Here is a 17702-nt window from a genome sequence, read left to right on the forward strand (position 1 = left end):
CATTGGCAGCTCCTCCAGAAGGGCTCAGCTCCATGAGTGAGTAAGTAAGTAAGTAAGTAAGTAAGATTCTCAAAAGATTTTACTGTGATAATATAATAGAAAATTTAGTCGGGCAATATTAAGAATGTACTGATGTAGGAACATAAGTGATATGGGAATAAGGAAAAAAACAAGCACATGGCAACAGTTATAGGTCAAAAAATGAGTTCCAAACACAACCAAAGCTTTTCATGATAATATAGTATATTTAATAAATAATCAGTGTCAGACACATGGTAAATATGAATTTTAAGCATTTGTCACCAGGATACTCCAATTTTAGCTCAAATGGCTGTTTGTCATGTTACACTCATACAACCATTGGATTTCATGTTGAACATATCAACTGCTCAAAGGTAAAGTGCTCTTAGCCACACTTTGTTTTCATAAATAAAATGTTTTGTGTTTGTGCAATAAAATCTGGATTATACAAAAAAAAACAGTCCATAAGAAATTATCACCAGGAAGAACAAAACTGACATTATATTTATCAATAATTCTCACCATCATATTCATTTCATCTCATTGAATTTGAGATTTTATTGGAAGGCATGACATTAATAATAATCTTGCAAAAGAAGTGTGTAAAACTGTCACAAAATAACACAAGTTATTGTACCTCTTCAAAGAGGAAATTAAGAGCATATTTAACTCAGGTAATGCTTGCTACCATTCAGTCCAGTACCTTTTGTCTTCTCGTCTGCTGTCCAAAAACAAAAATACAAAACTATAATTTTGCCTGTGGTTCTGTATGGGTGTGAAACTTGGTCTCTGACATTAAGGGAGGAACATAGACTGAGGGTGTTAAGGAGCATATTTGAACTGAAGAGAGAGGAAGTGACAGGAGGTAGGAGAAAACTGTATAATGAGGAGCTTCATAATTTGTACTCTTCTCCAAGTATAATTAGAATGATCAAGTCGAGGATGATGAGGTGGCCAGGCCATGTAGCACGAATGGGGGAGAAGAGGAATGCATATAGGATATTGGTGGGAAAGACACCACTTGGAAGAACAAGGTGTAGGTGGGAGGACAATATTAAAATGGATCTTAGACAGGATGGTATGGATTGGATTGGTCTGGCTACAGATAGGGACCAGTGGAGGGCTCTTATGAACATGGTAATGAACCTTTGGGTTCCATAAAATGCTGGGAAATTGAGTAATTGCAGATTTGGTGGCTCCTCAAGAAGGGCTCACCTCCATAAGTAAGATGGCACCTCTTCCCGTGTAAGAGGATTAACTTGGGTTTGCCCCTTACTCCCATTCACTTCAAAACACCAAACAATGGATGATGGATTGGCAGAATGAAAGCAAAGGCTGAAGCATATCTTTCTTCTTTCATTCTGAAACAGGATGACACTACAATTGTTCAATCATGCAAGAAGAAAGGATGCCAACTGCCATAAGGGGCAAACACATTCATGATGTTATACAGTTCTGTATCCAAATAGTACACATTTTATACTACAGAAAATGTAAGCCAGAAATTAATTTTCACTGGCTTATAGACCTTTTCTTCCAAACTGCTTATGTATACAGACAGCTCTCACAGAAATGTAAATAAGATATGGACAGAAATTATGGCACCTACTTTCCTTTAAATATGTCGATCTATACATCCACTCCCCTATACACCTTGTTAAGCACAAGGAACACTTTACCTTTCTACTTTCCTTTAAATGCTTTCATGTATACAGAGATGTTATCAGAAATTATAAATATACAATTTATAATATATATACATAATTTGCCATATCTGGCGCACATAAAATTGGGTTTCATTGAAAACTTGTAGAGGTATGTTTATGATCAACATCAGATATTAAATGCAACAGTTATCATCAAATGGAAAATTAACACATTGTGTGCACCTGCCAGACTGTTGTACATGTTAATATATAAATTGATTTTTATGTATTGTCTTCTGCTGCTCTAAAATTGGGATCATGGGTATATGTCTGCATTCTTTCTGTGACTGTGTTGTCCTTTGTAGCAGAGGCCTTGTAATAAGGCCTGCAATGCCACACAATTAAACAACTTGTAAAATAAGGACTGTAGGATAAACATTTTGACCCACTGGATTTCATTACATGAGGTTATTTTTGCATGTAACTTCTACACAGCATACAAAACTTACCAGATAATGCTCTGCTAAGAGCTATGCACTCTTATTGGCTCTTGGAACCATTGATAGATTCTCCATTGTGTGATCATCATTTCTATTAGCAGCCACTGTAAGACCGGTGACCAGAAAACTTCTACGCACAGTTTCCTACAAAACAAAGTAAACTAAAAGTCTTGTTTTTGTAGCATCTCATACTGCTTTAATTGTACACTTCAGGGCACTCATGGCTGTCTGCAGTTAATGTGGACAATTAAAAACAGTGAATTAAAAAAAATCTGGAAATCACTGCATTATTACTAGTTGTGTAAATGGGCATTAAACAGTGAGACAAATATCTTTCTAACATACAAAAAAAATCACTATTTAGTGGAGTACATTGGGGTAAAATGCAATAAACTTATAAAATGTAAAGTTGCAATACGTTAAATGTAAATTGCTGTAAAGTGTGTTACACATATTACTCAAATAGATGTCATGTGCAACACTTAAATCATGAAAAGTTTATATCAATAACTTAGGGGGTCTAAACTGACATGGCGAGTGGACCCAACTGGACTCCACTCCCCACTCTGTGAATAGGGAATCTAAAAGTCACATGGATAATGAAGACTTACTATAAAGTGATAGCTAATTGTAAGAAGTGGGGAGGACAGATTGTCTTATGACTAATTTTTCTTCATCCCACTTGTGTAACAAAAGTTCATGTTTCTGATTACCACACAATACCAACAAGTGAGCTGCAAATTAATCCAACAGTGACAATTCTTGTTGGATAGGCTTGCATGGTATTGCTCAAACATCTGATTCATGTGACCAATGAAAAGTTCAAATTATGCACATGGAAAACTTTGTGTGCATACTGTTGTCAAACAGATAAAAAAGTTTTCAATTATCAAAATATAACTGTAATCTGTTTCTAAAAAAAAAAGTTAACACAGCACACCCACTGATGGACAACAGAAATCAACTTACATTTGTGCTCCCATTGATGATACAAATAATAATCCATTTCAATGACAGTTATTTTGACTTACACTTCTTATTTAGAGAGAAAGAGAGTGCAGGCATATGCACCTGTGTAAACGCCCTGTTATCTGGTATACAAACATCCATAATTCTCATCCAACCATCAAAACTGTCCCAGAAAATTTGTCACTTCCATAAAGTTATTCCAAAAACAAATATGTGATGCAGTACACCCAACAGGCAGCAGTTCTCCCAGCCACCACTAGCAGTACAACCCATTATCGTCTTCTCTCACGCATGTGCCATTACAATAGGGACTAGCTGAATTTCTGATTGTGTCACAGAATATGCATCTAAAATCTTTCACACACCAATCCACTATGTTCCCTATGAAGACCCCCATACAAGAAATAAAGTGAAAATACAAGATCTAAAAGTTTGTGACGATGGTATATTCTTACAAATATTATGTTTCTGGACAGTATGCATCGTCTTGTCTATTTTTTAAAAATCTGTCCTGTTTCTTTTTTAAAACAATGTTTTGGAGACTGGATTCTGTCACCGTCCTCAGGTCACCTCCGTCACCTCCCCTATCTCCGGAGATAGGGACTAGCTCTATCTATTGGACCCAACTGAGTATGTTTTACCTGAGGATGGTGACAGAATTCAGTCTCTGAAATGTTATTTTAAAAAAGAAACAGGATGGTTTTTAAAAAATAGACAAGACGATGGATAATGTCCAAAAACACAATACTTGTAAAGTGAAAATATGTTCTGACTTTGTATTTGGTTTTTCTAAGAGTTTTCTCATGCAACTGGCACACCCCATTCCACATACATGCTGGATAATGAGGAGTTTACTGTATACTGAGATTTAATTGGTCATGTATAAAAGTGCATAACTCACTTGGTGACTGAAAGTTGAATATTCACTGCCTCACTTATTAATTTCAATTGCATGAACAGTGCTATTATTTTTGTTTTAATTTATGTGTCAGCCCACAGAATAATTACCTCAAAGTTTTATTATAAATTATATTGTTATTACTGGGGGGGATAATGTTGGAGAATGCAGATTTTAAGTTCTCTAAATCCTTAATGACAATACCTGACTCTTTGGACAAATCTTTATTCTTGACATCGTGATGCTTTCCAATGTTTTTTGGCTTATCATAATTATTTTATACAGGGTTGTATCAATTCCCTTGGACTTACAGTCAGTAAAAATTTACATGCTACCTAGATCAAAGCCTTGAATTTTCATCAAATCAAAATTAAGAACCTATGGAAGGATTATGTTACTTTTAACTTACATCAACAGTACTCTCTCCACTGTCATTTTTTCTCACAAACTATGCCATTACTACTACCTGACTATGAAACACAAGGTTCACGTTGAACTAGGTTCAAAATACGCTACCTAGATACTAATTTCTCCAGCCTTGTCTCCCAAAATAGCAAAAATTAAAATTAGTCTAAAATAGGACTTTCAAAATTTCTGGTGAATGGTTCATTCTTTTATATGCTTTTTTATTTATTTTAATAAAACTGAAAAATGCTTATAAGAAACAACTGTGTGCAAAAACAAGAAACAGAAAGTTCAGAAAGCCAAGTATTCTATATGACTGTGCAATCACTACTCATGCATAGACATTACATGGCATACAAATTCAATCTCTAAGCACTGACATATAAGATTACAGTGACCCTGCACAGCCTCTGCAGCAGGAAGGAGTTCTGCATGTTCAAAGACCCTTTACAGCCTTCTGGCAATATGAGATAAGAACAAATGAATATGATTCCTAAGCTGAAGAATTCAGCGTGATACAAACCTGCTCTGTAGCCTGCAAACTACGGTATGCAGTGGTCACCCAGTCTACAATCTCCCTGCAACCTGGCAGCTGCAACTTGTTTCCAGTGGCATCCCACATTCCACTTAAATGAGAGTTGAACATGGACCACTGCTTCTGTATGGATGCCTGATGAAAAGCAAACAGAGCCAGACACATGCCATTCGTAAACCGGTAATTTTAAAATTTCTAAATGAATATACAAGTGTACTCCTGCTACAAAGAACAAATTATTAACACAATCATTTCATTTTAATGTCAGCAGGAAAGAATGAAACTGAGGGTATTTATGGGCAAAGAGTTGGGGGGCTGAAGTAGGCATGGATGAAGTCAGAAATGTATACAAAATTTTGGAATAAAAACCTCAAGAAAAAGATCATCTGGAAAATTTATGTGTAGATGGTTGGATGATATTAAAATGGATTTTTGAGAAATAGGATGTGACATGATTAACTGGTTTTGAATATGGCCTAAATGAGGGTTTTTGTAATATAATGACAAACAATGGGTTTCCTAAGAGGGAGAATTTCTTCATCAGCCAAGTAACTATGAACATCTGAAGCATATCCTGTACTATGTCATAAGATAAATCTAACATCCTTGCTCCACAGGGCTGGGAGAAAGTAAATTAGCATTTTTCCTATACTGGAACCTGGCTTAATTCATTCTTAGTGAACAGTTCTCTTTAAATTTAAACTTCCCAGACCATCTCAAGAACTGTGTAATTTGTTTAATGAAATGTTTTTTTTGTACTTTCAGCTTCAAGTCTCTTAACATCAGTATCTACAGTTTCATTTCTATTTTCTTAAATTGTAGCGCTCCTGCATACGTCAGCAACTGATATTAGAGAATGTAAAATTTAAAGGGAAATTTGTTGAATATTTCCATATTTAACATACTTTTTAATGTGTTAAATTAACATACTCAGTATGATGGTCATACTATTGCATCCTATTCAGACCTGGGGCATGTATTCACAACACATTAATGCATCCCAGGAGGTGTTAAGTTAAACAAGTTTTTAAATTACAGTAAACTCTCGATTATCCGCGCGCTGTTTAACCGCTTTGCGGCTCAACCGCGGCAATGTATTTTTAAAGATTTTTTTTTTTCAGTGAGTATCACATTTGTTTAAATGTTTTGTATGACAGTCAATGTTAGTTTACTATAATTTAGAGAGAACTGTACTCGCATTTACGTCATCCATCGATATTCTCCCGTTATTTTTCTTAAAAGCTNATTAACAGTTCCAAAAATATCCCTCCCCCAAATGGAACATAAGGGCAGACAGAGATGTATAAAAATTAACCTTTAGCCCTGCCATACTCTTCCATGACAATGGGACCTCACCCACAAACAATAAAAGAAACAGGTTATGTTTTAGTAACAGTGATGATGAAGTTGTTATAGTGTTAACAGAATTAAGCGTTTCTTTAATATTCCTCTACATTCAGTCTGTATGACATCTACTGCTTAGTTCACAAGTTATAATACTTTTCTTTCTAACAGAACACTGCTTCTCCTACAGACGTGGGATAGTCAGTCAGGCAGTCAACACAAATAAATATGAAAAAAATGCAGATGCATGAATACACACACAGAACTTAATTCAGTCATTTAATTTCATAATATTGTAAATATCTGATGCAGTTGATAAGTTTTCCATTTTACACCAAATGGCCTTAACAAGCATCCCTATGTCCGAGAAATCTACTGTCAATCAACTTTTCTGGAACCTTCGTTGCAAAGTACAAGGTGGTTCAAATATAACCAGACTGATCTGTGTGTAAACAAGCCTCACTGCGCAGCAGCTGTGTGACCTTGAGAGAGTGAAGCCACAACCTCCACCCTTCCTCCTGTTCGGGTTAGAACCTGTTCAGTCCTGTCTGGGAGTTGCTAGAATGATGAGCGAACAGAAGGTACCGGGGAGCATGGAACAACACATTGTGATCAAATTCCTCGTTGGAGAAAATGTCCCATCCATTGAAATTCACCACAGACTCCAACAACAGTATGGGGAAGAATGTCTCTCACGGACCCATGTGTTTGAGTAGTGTAAGTCCTTCAGAGAGGGCAGAGTGCGTGGAGAATGAACCACATGATCATCGGCCGCAAACATCCGTCACCGAACCAAACACTGATCGTGCAGATGCACTTATTCGTGAGAATAGGCACATCACTATCAAGGAACTTGGAGCAATGTTGTCCATCAGTGCTGGTAGTGTAGAAGACATTGTGAAATACCACCTGCACTATCACAAGGTGAATGCATGGTGGGTACCACATACTTTGACGGACGTGAACAAAATGGTGTGCATGCAAGCTGCCAGTTGTCTCCTACAGCAGTTTGAAGATGAAGGCGATGCATTTTTGAAGTCTATAGTGACCACTGATGAAACGTGGGTGCACTACTTCATTCCCGAGTCCCAGCAGTCATCACGCGAGTGGCGGCATACCAGTTCTCCCAAACCCAAGAGAGCACGGAGGAGCCATTTGGCAGGAAAAGTGATGGCAACATTCTTCTGGGACTGGCAGACTGTAGACTTTCTGACAGATGCCAGAACAGTCAATGCAGCTTATTACTCAGACCTCCTGGCAACAGACGTGAAGGAAAAGATCCGATCCAAGCGGAAAACAGGTGGAAAGTGGGTAGCCTTCCTTCAAGACAATGCATGACCCCATACGGCCAAAACAACAATGGAAACCCTCTGGAAATTGAAATGGAACCTTCTGACACATCCGCTGTACAGTCCCGATTTTGTCCAAAGTGATTTATACCTGTTCGGAAGGCTCAAATCAGACTTGCAAGGCATGCGGTTTGTGGACGATACCATCATCCAGACTATTCGGGAGTGGATACGCTGCCAATCACAAGCCTTTTTTGAAAAGGGCATCAGGATGCTTCCAGAATGGTAGAAAAATGCGTTGACTTTGGAAGTTGAAGACTGACATGTGCAAGTAAGTGTTTGGCAATTATGGTTTTAAAAAAAATCAGTCCCAGTCATATTTGAACCACCTTGTATTAATCTTGTCTCCATCTTCCAAGAATCCACAAGCATCACCTTCCTAGCAGCCAACTCATTCAAAACTTACATGCAAGCTCAACATGCATTCTCCTATTCAAAAACCTATTCAAATATTATGAATATTCTAACTTCTGGAGGTTTAAAATTTATACTGCATTTAATCAAGAATTCAAACACTGCAGCAGGCTGAAAGGTATATATTCACTTACATGAAACATTCTCTTCAAACTAACATCAAGTGGCTGGAGTTTTGAGGTGCATCCACCCGGAATTAAGAGTCTATTACTCTGGTGACTAGAGAACTCAGCCACAACACTTTCACCAGTGTGTGGCTCGTAGCAATCTAACAGAAGGAGATTAGGGGTCTGCACATGTCTGCAAAAGAGAAATACACTCCCTGCACATTCACTCTCACCTCCTGTCACTCTGGTACAAGGGCACATTATAACCCATCTTTCATACATTAAAATTAAATTACAATAATTTATTTGATTTCATTCATGAACAAAATTTGTTATGACCACATTAATACTTATGTAAGATGTAGATATGGACGTTCCAAAAATATAGGTTTCAATTGTTTGATGTGTCAAAGGATATTGAGGTGTTCAGTTTCTCAAGAATATGCATAAAATGTATAATCCTATATCAGATTAAGACTTAAATACAAATGCATCTGGGTTCTTTGTATTATTCAGTAAGCAGCTCACAATCACTGCTTGAGAAAATGTATGTATAATTGATGGAGGCCAAGACCTGAATCAGGTGTAATATAGAAGAAAACTGATGAGAAGAAAGAAAACAGAAGAAGAAGAAGAAGACATAGATTTTATGTTATATTTCAGACAACATTATAGATTTTTCAGGATTTTGTAACCTTCAAGTTGTGATACCAAATGAGGAGGCACAACAGCCATTTCTATTCATCTTACTTGAACCAAATTTGTTGTAACCACTGAAACATGCAGGCTGCATCCATCAATCCCTCCTCCTGCTGAAGGACTAATACACTGCTGCCATCTGGTGATCCATCTTCATCCTCTGATCCACTCACCTAAATCACAGTTACACTAAAATAAAGCTGACAGCAACATCCTTGTATTTAATTACAAATTCTAAACAGTGTACTATACTTGGAAACTACCCAACTTTTGGTGGGATTGGAATTAATACAATTTACTGATATTAACACATATTTTCCTCATGGAACTGAATTCCACAAGCAAAACAAGGATTAGATGACTCTTGAAGTACACACTTTCTCCCTTGGAAGTTAGACATTGATAATAAACCACAGTTTCATGAGTGCAACAGGAATAGACAAGCAACAGGTTGGCACCCTCATGAGGTCTACTAGGAAAGCATTTCTCAAACGCCAGGCTGTTGCCCAGTACTGGGCCCTCATCTTATAGAGAAATAATGTACTGGGCCACAGCCTCACAAAGGTTGAGAACCACTGGTCTAGGGTCACCATCCCAGACTACTAGGTCCTACAAGTGAGCCAACTCTTTCGAGGCTCGGTTCTAATGCAAAGCTGTAGCAAATCAAAGTTTAAACTTAGGCACCATTTTGGCTTAACTTGCTAAAATGCACCCAAGCCCTTTATTATACTTGAAAAAGAGTTGCTTACAGTTCAGTTGCATTTCAGTAGACATTCCTGAAAGATGTGAAATACTGCTGTCTAGCAACAGCTTACAAATTCATTCAATACACATTTGGCATTCCATCTTTCTTCCTATCAACTGAATGGCTCAGAACAGTTCAGTTATAAATAAAGAAGTTCATATTTAAGTTGCAGAAAGATGCTTTACTGTACCTTCCACAACAGATGAACTGAGTCACTACCCATAAAATAATCCAAAGCTCATTAACAAATTTCAAGAACTGGTCGTATGGTCCCACAGGTACAACTCACAGCTGACACAAATGACTGCAATGCAGGAATTCTGAATGAAAAGTAAAAGCAGCAGAACCAAATCAATTGTAATCTGACCACTGGAGTATTTATGTCATCTGAGTTCCACACAGGGCAACATACTTAGAAAGAAGTGAGGAAAGCCCCTCAGTCTTTATTTCTGAGCTTGCCCTAAACATATGTAAGCTGGAAATCATGCTGGAGCCATAAGAGAGGAAAGACTCCTACAAGTGGGACAGGAATTTTAAATAATACAAAGTCTTAAAGCTAACAACAAATATAACCACAGGCCATGAAGCAACACGTCATGTCAGACATCAATATGGCAATTCACACATAGATAAAATGTTTAAGGTGTGGATGATATAGTGGTGCTCAGCATGTAGAGGGGACACTGGTACAGGTGAAGAGAGAAATGGCAAAAAATAAACAAGGACTTGAGATCATTCTTTGCATCATCTCAAAATTAAGATAAAAAAAACTCCTTAATGGGGCAGATGGGAACAAGCAATACTTCCAGACAGAATTCAAGATTACTGCTGAGGGAACATACTGCTTAATACAGGATCAAAATCAGGTAGAGGTGTAGTATCTCCTACATTCCTAAGTCCAAAAAATTCAAAAGAACTGAAAGAAATGACTATAGGAGGATGAGCAGAAAGAGATCCATATGAAGATGATTTAAATAAAAGAAGACTAACTCTAAAGCAGGGACGTGCGCTGTATCAGAATAAGACCCCTGTAACATTACCTTCAAAATGACTGCAGGTGGCAATATATTCCCATCTGCCACGCATGCCAGCACAATTGTAGCATGACAGTTCTCCATCTCTGACCGTCGTACAAGAAGTTGGCGCTTTGCAGTTGTGCTTGAACCTCACCAATAGAAAAAAAAATCACAGCAATTACTGTCAAATATTTTACTCTTTCAAGATGGAGTTCTCAACAGAAATACTACATCCTTATCATATTTCATATTACTTTATCTTTCTGCAATCATTTTCATTTTTTCATTAGACATACACAATTCTGAACTGTAAAATTCCAACATGAAGTTCCCACATTTAAAATTTATATGTGCTGATGACCAGATTTTTGTAATCTTGGCCATAGATGCCTTATTCTCTACCATGCATCATTTTCCATTGTTCCTTCTTCATTACTGTAGAAATTTCAATGATCAGGCCTTTTCTACATTGATTATGTATTCTTTTTGTGGGATCTGAGGTTCTCACAGTGATGGCTATGAAGAGTTCTATCTTCTTTTCTTTTACTTTACAGTTATAAGACCATTAGCCTGTTCCAACTTCAAGAAAATAAATCATCCCACCTAGTCATGGGTTGTCCAATATTTCTGTATCTTCTATGTTTACAATTCAGTAACATTTTTGGGAGTCTGTCACTCTTCCTTCTTAAAATACATTCATACCAGCTTTCCTCTGGCCTTTCTATTCTCCCAATTAAATTAAATATTTTTAGTTGTAAACATATATTTACACTATTTGATCTAGAGGCGTGTAACCAACTACCAAACGAAGAAACTGTATATGAGCTGACTAAATTTTCCTTTCATTTGATCAATTAATTGACGCATTTTAACTCGCATAAGTCACAGTGGGCACTGCTGTCACTGTGTAACATTTTAATAGTGTGCTTTGCAAGGTTTCTTGTGAGTTCTATCTTCTGGGATATAACATCACATAATCCACTGAGAGCCAACTTGACTTTCAACAGGCTACACAGTGTTATATTCTAGAATCCATCTGGTATTTATCTTCTCTCCCACATGATTCTTGGTACAACTGTAAAGCCAGTGATAGCCTACTGGTCCATCATCTTTCTCCTTACCATTTCTTCAACTGTTATGTCCAAATCTAACCGAATAAGATAAGATGGTAAGTGCACATTTTAAGAAAGAATGAAGACAGAATCCCAAAGAATTTCTTGAACATGAAAAATAAAAGAGAACCACCAACATGGAAGACTAAGACAAAAATGGAAGCAACAAGACAGGAAAGGGTGTCATGCAGAATAAAGAAGGAATAGACGAGGAAATTGAGCAGCAGCTGCTCTGGGAAAACAGAGATGACAGTTTGTTAAAAAAGAAAAGAAACTCCCTTATTCTGTAAGCAACTATGCACTGGGTCAGTGTTAAATCCACATCTTAAAGACTGAAGATGTGAAAATGAGCTTCCTGATCAAGGTTATTGTACATATCGAGAGGCAGTGACATAAGAGTGTGGAGAATGGTGGAATGCTGACTGGAATGGAAGATCGGAGGAATTCAGAGTCACTATCATTTCGTTCACAAACCTAACATGAAAACACCTGGGATTGAACCTGGGCCTCTGTGGTAAGAAACTAACATCTAACCATATGAGCTATGGGATGGTCAGAGTTAACTGAATGAAGAGGAAAACATAGAATGGGAATAAGCTGGAGACAAATACAAGAAGAAATGTATTGTGAAGCCAAAAGAGAGTATTAGCACTATAGAGCTGGTGTCAATCAAATACCCCTTTCTCATTTAGTTGGGGATCTAGAAGGGAACATAAAAGATTGACAGTTGTGTCAATTCTGGCAAATAAATTGATACATTTTCAATCATATGTAAGGAAAACACTGCAATGACATGCAGGATAAAAAATTAACGTTTAAGTGCCGAAGTGCCCCGTTTGTGCCAGTGGTGAGTAAGGTCGTCGTGGCCAAAGTACCCAGTTTTGGCCACTTGGGCATTTAAACTCCGCTAGGGGAAGCACGCGCACACGACGCTAGTAGAAGCGAATGCACAGTCCTAAATATTTATTTTTAAATGTAGTAATTACCAGACAGACTTGAGTAAAGCCCTAATAGAAAAATTAAAATGATACCTATGTGAACAACAACAAAAAGAGTATACGTATGAGTTATGCCCAAACTCATCCACGAGCCAGTACTTTTATTGCAGATTCTGCAGATTGTGTTAAAAATATACAGTAAAATTCGAGGTACATAACTTTTTTGTTGTTATCTGCTTGATGTATATCTAGGCTGAAATAAAACTACAGTATTCGATTTCACTAAGCACGCACAGAAAACAGACCGCGCTCTGAATCTCAGCCGCGATGCAGCTGTCTGTTCAGGCCCATAGAAAGGGCAATAAGCTTTTGCAGCTATAACGGAAGGTCTTAGAACTGAAGAAGGGACCCCTCTAGCTTTCTCTTGAATAGCCATTCTTTCATTCTTCTGACCTTCAGTCAAAAGATTCGAAAATCCGAAGAGTGTAAGCAGTGCTAGCAGAAGGCCAAATGATTTTATTGCTTCCATCTGTTTTATGACATCAGGGACTGCTAAAATTTGTCAAGTGTTACAAACAGAAATGAATTTGTAATGCAGAACAACTCTGTGAAGAACTGGGAAATCATTTTTGCAGTACAAAAAATTGAAAATGGAGTATAATTTGTATAAAAAATTTCAAATCTTCCGTTATAATATGCGACAGTATGTTCTTTGCTGATACAAACAAAATTAATTCCATCCATTTATCATAAAAATTGAGTTAGATACAGCATTTTTAAACACAATGCTTAAAATTGTTTAGGCGCACTAACAGGAACGGACATTTAAAGGCAGAGTACCAATGGGCATTTAAACGCACACCAGCAGCGGGCATTTAAATAAACTCCGGCCAGCTCAAGCTTACCACTATTTCAGAAGTCCGGCGTTTAAAGGTTAATGTTATTCATTTTCACATACAGACCAATATCGATGTGGTAGGTATTACACATTTAAACTATGAATGTATATAATTCAACCAATTCTTAGAATAGTACATGACCTCTCCTTCATCCTCAACTTGTGTTTCAACATGAGACCAAAGGAGGGCAGTCACTGATAAAGAAAAAGAATACATAAACTTATGCATATGAAGTGTAACACCTAACAGTAGGTGACACCACTTCCCATTGCTATCATGGAGACACCTCTACTGCTGAATCATAAAACTACAAGCTTTGGGCTGTTAACACTGAAATTCAATGTCAATACCGCAGGCAATTTTTTTAATGTATATTGTCAAATTTACAGTGGTAAGCATGGTATGTGTACTACAGCCAGATTTATAGTGTTAATGGCTTTGAACGGGATGACAAGTGAAAATGGTTATTGACAATGATGATTATGATTACAAACTGCATGTTTCTTAGCCTCCATGATTATCCTACCTGATACGAGAGTTGAGAAGCTGAGGTACAGCTCATCCATGTTGCCAACACAACCCAGAGTGAGGTTCATATCCTGGATAGTCTGCTGCACATCAGAACGGAATTTTTCAACTTTCTGAAGAAGCAAGCCAGGCAACACAGTGTCCAGGGTAGGGCTGTGTTGAAGTAACTCAGGATGGCGCTTGCAAAACCGGATTGCCCAGCCAGATGAAGCCTGTTGCACAATCCAAAACCTCATTGCTACAAACATTTGCATAATTATTTAGATGTTGAGTGGTTCCTAAATCACTTAAGGATGTTCCAAGTAAGGACAAAAGGTCAGTTGCCACTGTGCTTAATTTAAGACATGTGGGTGAGTGGAGATAGATCTCCAAGCATTCTTAATCACAGCACCAGATGGAAGTGAGTGATCAGTTTCATGCCCCAACTGCTTTACCTATGCATGAAGTACCCTCAATAACCACTGGACACTGGGAAATGAAAAAACTCTGTCCCTACCAGGATTAAAACCCCTGCCACCCAACCCATAACCAGTCAATATAATGATATAACATATACAATATTAGACTGGAAGATGATTATGAATGGTGAGCAGATTAGGATTTTGAATGAAATGTGAGGTCCTGTCTCATACCAATATTCACAAAGAGAAAGTGGAAAAAAATCACAGAAAATGTAGATCAGGATATTTATTTAGGATTACTGATTAATTCATGTCACCTTGGTCTCTTAACATGGGTTCATCCACTGAAACAAATTTTTAAATCTGCATGAAAGCTTCTGAAATTCTCAATTTCTGTTCCATTTATTCACATCTCTCTTTCAGATTGTGGAAATGTTACTAGTTCTATTCATAAAATATTTTAATCTTTTATCCAGGGTCCTAGTAAAATTCAACACAACACACAGAACATTTACAGTGGAATGCCAGAAGTTCGTGGCTCAGAACCAGATATCACTGTCTCAATTATATTTCAGAACAAAACTTCAACTTCTTGAAGCACAATAGACCACTGTAGGTTGGGGTGCAAGGGCCGAGAAGGCCCACCTCTTATACATTCATTACAGTGGAATCCCCATTCAACGTTTACAGTTCTCCTTACTATTCTGCTTGTATAGTTTCCATCCACATTAATCAAACCGTTAAGTTTTATTTAGCTCAGTGCCTAAATGTTACATTCCTGTTTTATGGCAGAAAATTAAGTACACTAAGAACTGGTTACTGTGATCATGTTTGTAAATTGTATTTTGACTCTACTGAATGGTGACTGTATTAATGAAAGAGTTACAAGGTAGAAAAATTTGGTCAATATTCATCCATAAATAGATTATACTGTATACAACATGAATGTGTAGCACTGTTATCACATCTTTTTATAAAATTTTTAGCCTGTACGTTGGGGTGCACCCTAGGGTAAAAAGGTAGTTATCCCTGAGCTTAACTAATTAAGCATTATTCCATGAAGGTGTATGGAGGAGTGGATATATAGACCCACATTTTCTTGACCTCAGCACTAGTAGGAGGTGAGCGGTCAGTTTCATTCCCTGGCTGCTTTACCACAGGTACCCACCGAATAGGAGGTTGGGTGGACTCCATGACCAGTCTGGATAAGATTGAGAAGTGAAAATTCTTGATCCTACTGGGACTCGAAGTCTGACCCCTCAGTCGTCCAGCCCATAGCCATTCCCTATACTGAGCACCATAGGGAATGTTTTACAATATATGAAACCCAAAAGTAATGAAAGTAGCAACTGGCATAATAACTGCACATATATTCTTATATTTATGTAACTGCTAACATAGAAACAAATGCAACTAAAACACTGCCAAAAATTGAGAGGACTGGAATGAAGAAGAGTCTTGTGAAGCAAATGCAAAGGTTTAATACGTCAAAGTCTTCTCAAAACTTCTCCATTCCATCTTAAGCTTATACACTTAACAGATTCACTGCTCATATTAGAATTTTGCATGTTAGCCCAAACATATTTCCTTGAAACCAGAATTCTGAACTTACTACATTCAAAACAAAAAAATGGAAGAGAATAAGTGAAGAACAATCAACAGTTACTGTATGTTTCGACTCTTTCCAACTTTGACAAGCTATACAAGTTTCTCTACTTTTGAGTGATGTCTGTAACATATAATTTCTATGCACAGCTGCAAGAGTCTGTCACTTATTGGGAATGCCAACAACAAGCAGTAAACTTCAATCCGTGAAATTATGGGACTTGTAAGGAATGGGTTATGGAAATGTCTAAGATTTCAATTTGTGTTGGATTTTGGTAAATATCCCAACTATAAACAAGATAATATTTATATCCATAATCAGTTTGCTTCTCACTCAATAATGTCTTGACCTTCCTCCTACCTTGAATGTGTTGTCTGCTGCCAGACTGAGTGCATGCACTTGCAGATCATTGTGACTGACACTGTGTCCCAGCTCTAGCTGTGTCAGAGCCCATTCTAACATTGCATCATCTCCTTCATGTCGCAGCACTACATGAAACCGGTCACACCATCGCTTGTACCACCGATATGAACATTTGATGCCATCATTACCTCTTCTTCGATATAGTTCAAGCCCTTTACCTTGCACCTGCAATCAACAATAGTTTGTCAAATGCAGTAAATTCCCAGTTATCTCATATCCATGCATCTGGAATTATTACGCAAAGAAAATTTATTATTTTTATTATAAAAGTTACTTCAAAAAACGAAGTTGCAATGTGCCACCTGCCACATGGCATTTATATCTAGATGCTTTGTTTCTGATTACAGTGCTCTATTGCCTGCTATTTCCATTCATAATTACTTACAGCTCATTACATCTTCAACCATTTTACCTTGTACCTCCACCTTACATTGGAGAAGTTTTCACATACTGTTAAGGTCTATGTTTTACTAACTGAAATTTTCATATCACATTTCTGACAGCCAAGCAAGAACTAATGTAATAATCTATGTAAATTATCACTACCTGCAATTAGGATTGATCACTGAAGGTCATGGTGCAAGGGCAAGTCCAGGCCTACCCTTTATGCATTCATTCATTCATCTGCAATTAGCACTTCATCATCTGTGTGGCATATTATATTATCGCGTATTTGTGCATATAACGCGACAAATAACTTCACGCCATATTTGATATAGCGAATTTTATTTCACATTCGCACTTACAATCACTCAAATTACAGATTCACAATTACTGCTATCTGCAGTATCACAAATACTACACTCCAAATGCCAGAATACAACTGACTGGTTGCTGGCTAACTCGGAACTAACTCGGAGGTAGCTCGAGGACTAACTGTGAATAGCCTTCGCTGCTCCTTATGTAGCCTCGTTCGGACAATACAGAAAACGGCCATGTAATAGGCACCCTGTTGTCTGGTGCCATCGTGCTAGTAACGCTGTGTACTGCTGTTACTACTGTCGTCTCTCGCAACTACTGTTTACCCACGCTGCCTAGCAACCGCGGTGCACCTTGGTGATGTCACCGCTGTTGACTCGCGTTGCATAGCTACCAGGATGCTGGGACTCAGCTAACTTCGGCTCCGCTCGGCTCACTTCGGCTGGCG

At 37.6% G+C, this 17702-nt stretch overlaps 1 protein-coding gene across 5 annotated transcripts in view; it reads right to left on the minus strand.

The window, feature by feature from the left end:
* Nucleotides 1–1169: 1169 nt before the first annotated feature.
* The window catches only part of LOC111864919, a 42425-nt gene continuing 25892 nt past the window's right edge, over nucleotides 1170–17702 (minus strand). For 3 of the 5 annotated variants that reach the window (XM_033751651.1, XM_023852563.1, XM_023852538.1), the window contains exons 7-13: nucleotides 16493–16720; nucleotides 14124–14337; nucleotides 10673–10797; nucleotides 8939–9060; nucleotides 8216–8381; nucleotides 4963–5109; nucleotides 1170–2311 (exon numbers count right to left, since the gene is read on the minus strand). In XM_033751651.1, coding sequence (XP_033607542.1) covers nucleotides 2198–2311; nucleotides 4963–5109; nucleotides 8216–8381; nucleotides 8939–9060; nucleotides 10673–10797; nucleotides 14124–14337; nucleotides 16493–16720 — 1116 coding nt within the window. In that variant the 3' untranslated portion in view covers nucleotides 1170–2197. The remainder of the gene's footprint in view (nucleotides 2312–4962; nucleotides 5110–8215; nucleotides 8382–8938; nucleotides 9061–10672; nucleotides 10798–14123; nucleotides 14338–16492; nucleotides 16721–17702) is intronic. The other 2 variants (XM_023852547.1, XM_023852556.1) reach the window with 2 other exon arrangements.

This window comes from Cryptotermes secundus, unplaced genomic scaffold (genome assembly GCF_002891405.2).
Source record: "Cryptotermes secundus unplaced genomic scaffold, Csec_1.0 scaffold579, whole genome shotgun sequence".
Taxonomy (NCBI): Eukaryota; Metazoa; Arthropoda; class Insecta; order Blattodea; family Kalotermitidae; genus Cryptotermes; species Cryptotermes secundus.